Below are 7,599 nucleotides of genomic sequence, written 5' to 3'. Positions count from 1 at the left end.
CCTCAGGGGAACGCCCGTCCTGCCCGGCCGCCAGGTGCGATTTTCGGCACGGCGGCGGCCCCGGGCGCTCCCCTCACGACGGCGGCAGCGGCCTCGCCCCCTCATCGGCCGGGCCGGGAGCGGGGACCCGCGAGGGGCGCCGCGGGGCCGCCTCCCGCCGCGGCGGGGCGGCGGATGGCGCTGCGCAGCTAGTCGGTGCATTGCGGCGGGCGGGCGGACCGCCGTGCCGTGCCGCTCCGCGCCGCGCCCGCGGCCATTCCACACGGCGGCACCGCGCCTCGCACAGGAGCCGCCGGCGGGAGCCGCGCCGCCGCCTCAGCCCCGCCATGGCCAAGGAGGGAGCGCAGCGAGCGGAGGAGACGGAGCAGATGATCGAGAAGGAGGGCGGCAAGGAAGCCGCCGAGGGCAGCGCCGCCGGCAGCCTGCGGGCTGGGGACGCGAAGGAGATGAGAGCCGTGGTGCTGTCCGCCTTCGGGGGGCTCAACAAGCTCCGCGTGTCCAAGAAAGCCATGCCGGAGCCGCAGGAGGGGGAGCTGAAGATCCGCGTCAAAGCCTGGTCCAGTATCGCCTCTCGCCCTCTCCTTCCCTCCGCCGGCGACTGAGGGGCGGCGGGCGGGTGGGGTGCGGGTCCCCGTGGGGCGGGCGGGGGGGTCCCTCGCCACGAACCCCCGCGTCGCGCCTGGCTTTGCCCGGCCGCGGAGGGGTGCGGGGTGAGCGCGGGGCGGGCGGCTGTTGCAGTAACTTCCCTCACTCGCGGGTTCCCCTCGGCGGGAGCCCCGCTCCCAGCAGCCGCTCCCTGCCCCGGTGCCGCCGGCTGCGCCCCGCGGCAGCGCCTGGGAAACCCGCCCCGGGGCCGGGGCGCAGCCCCGCGTCGCTCGGTACCGGCGGGCACGGAGTGGCGGCGGGGTTGGTGTGCTGCCGGCTGCGAAGGGACAGAAAATGTCATTGATTTTCACGGTACCAGCAGGGAGAAGTGTGGGGGGACAAAACTGGCCAAGAGTGTTCAGGGTTTTGTTGTTTTCTTTCTGAGAAATGTGGATGCCAGCTTGTGTGTGTTGCTCAGCACCTGTCCCTTTCCCTTCTGATACTAGCGGTTATTTTTCTCCTGGGAATCACTTACTTCAGTCATCGTAATTTTTCTTCGGAGCTGGGGTGACAGCGTAGCTGGAGCTGAGGGTAACTTACCAGTGTTTAATTCCTGTGCCCAGCTGACAAGTGGCTAGCAATCTGGGAGCATCCTGAAACGAGCTTTCCTAGAAGGCTCATTTTTTTTTCCCAGACAGTTGGAGAGACTGTTCTTCCTAGATAGCTGGTTCTCAGTACACATGTTCCTTCATGAAAACAGGATTATTTTTCTAAGTGACAGAAGCAACATTAGGATCTTATTACACAACTTGATGTGTACCAAAGACCAAATTAATTTTGCCTAGGCAGGGATTTATCTTTTGTTGTCCTCTTCTGCTATGTGAAAACATGGTGCTTCCAGAAGATAAATTCCAAGGTGAAGGCTGAGTTGTTTATCTTAGAAGTAACTCGCATTAAAAATTGTGCTGTTACGAGGCAGTGAGCTTGTTTTGAACACTGTATCCAGTGGATGTGCCTCAGATCTGGGAATATCCTGGTAGTTAGTGCAGCCAAATGTCTTGGCCTGTTCAGACACTGGGCTTTCCATCCTGTATTTAATGGGGGTCATAAGGTTTGTGACCTATGTATTGTCCCCCCAAGGTGTTGGTCATGAAAAACAGTGATATCCATTGATCTGAATGAGGACTAATAAATGAAGGGCTGAGATTTTTTGCATTCTCATTTGTTTTTGTTTTGTTTTTTTTCCCCTCTACTAGTCACAGTGGGAAATGGAAGAAATGCCATGCTAGGTGAACATAAGAAATAATACCAGAAATAGTAGCTGCTGGGTAGCTCATTTTGCTGTCGCGCAGGGCTGTAATTCTATTTGAGAATAGGCTGTGTTGTATTCTGAGTGATTTTTTTCAGCCATTGAGTTAGCAAAAGTTAACCTGCAAAACTTAAAATGTTCTAAGCACATGGATGTGGGGTTTACAGCACTCTCCAGTACCTGTATGACTTCCAGTTTCATCAAAGCAGGAGATGTGTGTGCATCACAAATAGCAAGTTACCTGCAAAAGAACACTTGGCTGTAAAATAGAAATATTCAGCTCTGCTACAGTTGCTTTCCAGGGCTGCATTACCACTAGTGAGCTGTGTGAGTTGTACACTTGCTGCTTGACAGCAGTAGACCTGCTCAACTGCTTCATGGGTAGTGCCAGGTTGCACAATACCATGTGTGTTTTGGAAGCTTCCCTTCATGCCAGAGGAGAGTGTAGGTTGTACAGCGTCTGCTTGTCATTCCTGGCTGGAAATGGCCACAGGGCTGAAATGCGATCAGGTCACCGAAGTGTGCTTCCAAACAAGGCAAAATCAGTTTGCCAATCCTCTTGACCCGAGTCTGTAAGACTTTTTCTAAGTCTGTGAGAAGATTGATCACGATGATGATGGACTTGCAGTCTAGTCTGGGAGACCGAGTGAGAAAAATGTCTGCTGGCTTTGCCCTGTGTGGTACGCACATGTTAATGCATGCCGTGCTGGGCATGCCAAAGGTGGCTGCTCTAGTAAGACATACTGATAATAAATAATGTTTTTAGTTGAATCAGTTTTGCAGTTGGCCATCGTTATAGACCATGATTATTTTTCTCCATCAGCTTGTGGAGAAAAATAATCTTTAAGAAGAACGTGTGTATGCATGATAAATAGTATTTACCAGTAAAAAGTGCAAGTTCTATGTGGTCTCTGCATTCGCTGGGGGATGAAACCAGTTGAATCATATGTATACTTGAGTTAAACCATACGTATACATTTTGTAGTATGGTACTATAAACGGAGGATATGTTGCTATTAGCACTAAGCCGGATGAATAATTCTTTTGAAGGTCTGGAATATCAATGATCCAATTGAAAATGTGTCAGCTGAGATGAGTCATGTGTTAGCCTCATTCAGTGACTAAGAAATGGAACAGCCATCGATGTCCAAGCTGAGTCACAGCTTCTGCATATTTCCCGATATAATTTTTGATTGATAATCGGGAGCAGTTGAAATTGCTATATTTGTATTGTAATTTGCAGTCTGCAGAACATTAGTATACGTACTGCTTAAAAGATTAGACAAGTAGCTAGAACAAACTGAAGTAGTATTTCAGATAGGGCATGTGAATAAGGAATAGTGTCCTGTAATTACCTCCCTTTATTTTTCTTTTCTCTATTAGAATTATTTTTTCCTTGTGCCGCTACACATGTGCGTCATGAGGAATGATGCAGAAGTGACCCTCCCGACTCTGTGACTGTGAGATAACAGCACTTTAAAAAATGGGTAGCAGATAAAAGAAATCCTAAGTATAGCAGAGTAGCAGACAGTGTATCAATTTTCTTCTTAAAGGCAGTCTTGTTCATGTACTGTGGGTGTTTCTGGATAAAAAGCATGAGATCTGATCATTTTAAACCTTTTAAAGATTGTCAGGCAATTTGTTGGCTAGGGGTAAGAAGGAGAATTTAAGAATGTAAAACTCAGTGGTTGTCTTATTTGCTCTGTTGTATTTCTTTAACTTCAGTAATTAATTTCAGTGGAGTCTTACAGTGAAATAAGAAAGACAGATCAAAAGCAGCACCTTTCCAACCCAAAGTGTGAAGGATGGCCTGCATGATTTGTTATTTTGCAGTGGAAGGTACTGGGCATCCTCCAGTGCATAGGACAAAGCAAGGAGAACCAAGTTGACCATTGCTGGTCTGGTGGTGAAAGGACTCTAGAATACAGCTTTCTATCAGCAGGACTTTCCACGCTTTAAAAAAAGAAAATGAAATTGCAGCAAAGCTAAACCACAAGCGTAGAAAATAATATTCAAGATCCTCAACATTGGTGTTAAGGCAGAGCATTGCAGACTTAGTCAGATTCAGAGGTACTTCCATATTTGATAAATGCTGCCCCTAGAGATGCACAGGTAATTCAGTCTGGGCAGTTCACACCAATACCTCTGCTCTTTCACAGAAAGGTTCTTGCAGAACTCCTGTGTCAGTGTATTGATCTTGGTAATTCAAATTGTTCCCTATCTTCATTTGCATTCAGCTCTTGATTTAGGATTAAAAACACATGACTGCAAGAAACTGTGCGCTTTTTGTCACTGGATCACTTTGCATTTACACTTCTCCCTCTGCATATGACCTTAAAGTTCAGGAGTTGCTTTCTCTGGCTACACATCAGAGCAGACTATGCTGGTTTGTACCAGCATTTATTGAAATAAATTGTGCTTATTCTCTAAAAGAATCAATCTTCATGAGAAATATTTTCTTGTGATGTTCTGTGCAGCCAAACTTCCTTTTTTCCTGTGTCTGCTGTAGGTTGAATCTCAATGAAGGACTTGATAAGGCTGGGTGTCTTGGAGGTAGTTACTAAACTAGCCATTCATCTTTGGGCCCTCCAGATTATTCAAAGGAAAAAGAAGAAAAAATTGCTGATTTTACTATACAACATAATTGTGCCTTCAGGTCTATTGGTGTTGATAAGGCTTGTTCAAATTTGTCAGGTAAAATAACTTATTTCGGTCCTTATTTCAAAGTGGAGAAGAATGGAAATGAATGTATGAGAGTAACAGTGATATGGCAACATGTACACATATAGGAGATTAAAGATGAAATGAATGAAGAATAAACTCTCAGGAAAGTGACTAGAAATGATTAGAAATGTTGATCAACACTCTCTGTTCCAGCTAGTAATTTAAATAATGAAAACATGTGATTTGGGTATTACATACTTTGTGTAGTGGTTTTTCTCTTGTTATTACACCTGTTCTAGTATCAAGTCTTGGATGTTTATTGTAATAGAGATGAACTCTATTTGATTTAATATTGCTGCCTTTTATTGAGGATAGACAGACTAAAGAGAAATGGAACTAGAACAGAACTGAATTGCTAGTATTATGTCGTTAGATGCAAAACTGAATATATGCCCTTTCAAAAATTGTCTGAGAAGTTTATTTCATAAGAATGAATGTTTCTAGAAATAATGTATTTGTAATCATATGTCACTATCAAATAGCTATAGTCTTTGCCATATCCATCTCTTGGCTTGTTGCCTACTTGCTATGACATCATGGTGCATGTTCCTACACAGGTTTCTGCATCGCAGTTCTGCCTCCAGCTGCCCTTTCTTGCAGGAGTGTAGAGAAAGTTAACTCTGTAAAATGCTTATGGTGTGGAAGGATGTATTCCAATGATCATCACTGACATTAACGTACACAGACAGTGGTTGCCACCATGTATGTTGTGGGGTTTTTCGTTTTCTGGTGGTTTTTAATTTTTTTTTTTTTTTTCCCAAAATGATGACTATCTTGCAGGCATTTTGTTATTTGGAATTTCTTTCATTATCAACATTACAGTGGCAATGTAAGAGGTGGTCTTAGCCACTGGATAAGAAGTGGCCTTTCCAAAATAATTTCAAAGCTCCTAACTTAATTCTGCCAAACCCCTCCTAACCTTCCATATGGTTAATGTTAGGAGATTTGTGTATGAACACCTTGGGATTTTTTCTGGTTTGTTTTTTTTTGTTTGTTTGTTTTTAATTTTTCTCCTGAGTTTAAGCTAGAGTGTCGAAGTCGTAAGCTAAAAGTTATGGATTCAGATTGCTCTTAAACCCTCCACCCCAGTTACAAATATTTACATTTGATGGAATGCCCCATTCCTCCCCCCGCCCCCCCCCACCCCCGGTGACCTACATCCTGTGAATGCTGTCTTCATGCTTATACTGTGTGTCTACTCTGTCTTTTTGTTTGTTGGGTCTGTTCAATCTGTTTGTGTCTTGATTAGTATCTGACTAAAGCTATGTCTTATAAATACTTGGGCATACCAGTAACTTTATGTATCCAAGCAGTTGCTGGTATCATATGCATGAGTAGGACTGACTGTATGCATAGCTTCATAGAGTCGGGGGAGTTAGTATGCAGCAGTTTTGGCTAACAGTAAATACAGGGCTGTGTTTTGGAACAATGGATTAATGCTGAAGCATATTTTAGCTAGTTAAGAGTTTTAGAAGTTTAACTATGTATGGCATTTGTGCCAGTAACCAGTATATGCACATGGCAGATACACAGTACCTGTTCTGTTTGCTCCTCTTGTGGCTGCCTAGAAAACCACAGAATTTTCCTTAATAAAATCGGATAGCATATGAAAGACAAAGCAAAGATGCTTCAAGATTTTTGTAACACTGAGACTACAGGGGAAGACCTGTATTTTTTCTGAGCGGCACCCCCGAGGGCTCCAGAGGCCTAAATAACCTTTGCAAAACTGTACAGAAGTGATCCAAGAGGGACAATTTTAAAACAACAGCCTAACTGATACTTAATAAGTTCATGTCATAGTTTGGACTCCTGCCTGGGATGAACTTAATATTCATTCCTGGAGTCACATCAGAGGTTAGGACAGTTACATCAGGTTGCTCTTGACCCAAAACATCTATAACGTGTGAGTTTTTGGGGTTTTCTTCTTAAATGGAACTGGGTTTACTTGCCAGCTATAATGCATTCATAGAAATCATAAAGTTTCACTGCATTGAGTTTTTAGATGCCCTTTGGAAATTTCTGCGTGTGACTCCTAAACAGTCTTGTAAGCTTTGGGGCTGCTGACTGATGTGGTTGCCTTGCATGTGTACGCTTCTGCCCGAGGCTGTACAGCACAGTGTAGAGTCTTCTCTGTTCCACTCACACAGAATGTGAATGTCTGCTGGGTCCTTCTTATGCTGTAGAGCCCAGCTTTTTAATGCTGCCCTCAAGTTTTCTGGCTTTCCCATCACTCAGGTCAAGTTTTCTTCTTCTGCTTTGATCTACGGTAATAGTTTTGATTTTACTTTTTTCCTGTGTTTTACAGTGGTTTGAACTTTATTGATTTGATGGTGCGACAGGGGAATATCGACAACCCTCCGAAGACACCACTTGTTCCTGGGTTTGAATGCTCTGGAATTGTAGAAGCTCTTGGAGATAACGTGAAAGGATTTGAGGTAACGTTTTTTTTATTTACAGAGCAAGACTAAATAATCACCAGGTCGCTGAGTATGTTGTTCCTAATCCCGTCTGGTCTGCCAGAAACAGCAACCTTCACCACCCTGTTGAGATTTGAAAGGGCAATTTTTTCTTGCTGCTTCCCAAGCATGAGAATGACCTCTTGAATTAGTTTCTAAAGCCACCACTGTTATCTTCAGATCCTTCCTGAAAAGTCACTTGTGCCATGTGCATATCCTCATGGCTAAATGAGAACTGTAAAGCATGTCTGATGTGCTTTAAGAAAGTAAGAGAAATTGAGTTGAGTTTCTTTTCTTGGTCATGTTTGCTATCATTGTTCCTCTGTTTCACAAAGCCCTTGCACTGCTGATTCTAGTTCTAAATTCTGATCTTGAGTTAACAAGACCCCCATCTACAGTAATCATTGCTGCTTCCAACTGTGTGCTAAAACTGGGGTCCTGGTTCTGGGTACGTGACTTATTCTGATCACTCAGAAAAAGAATCTGTTTCAACTAACAGAATAGTGATAAATGACAAATAGTTAA

General features: G+C 44.4%; 1 protein-coding gene across 1 annotated transcript in view; it reads left to right on the top strand.

Moving 5' to 3' along the window:
• The first annotated feature begins 255 nt into the window (after nucleotides 1-255).
• Nucleotides 256-7,599, top strand: part of VAT1L (vesicle amine transport 1 like) — a 64,204-nt gene continuing 56,860 nt past the window's right edge. The window contains exons 1-2 of the mRNA XM_074839618.1: nucleotides 256-556; nucleotides 6,924-7,053. Coding sequence (XP_074695719.1) covers nucleotides 327-556; nucleotides 6,924-7,053 — 360 coding nt within the window. The 5' untranslated portion in view covers nucleotides 256-326. The remainder of the gene's footprint in view (nucleotides 557-6,923; nucleotides 7,054-7,599) is intronic.

Source organism: Strix aluco, chromosome 14 (assembly GCF_031877795.1).
Source record: "Strix aluco isolate bStrAlu1 chromosome 14, bStrAlu1.hap1, whole genome shotgun sequence".
Taxonomy (NCBI): domain Eukaryota; kingdom Metazoa; phylum Chordata; class Aves; order Strigiformes; family Strigidae; genus Strix; species Strix aluco.
The sequence above is the reverse complement of the archived record's forward strand: the minus strand, read 5'-3'. Positions and strand labels throughout refer to the sequence as shown.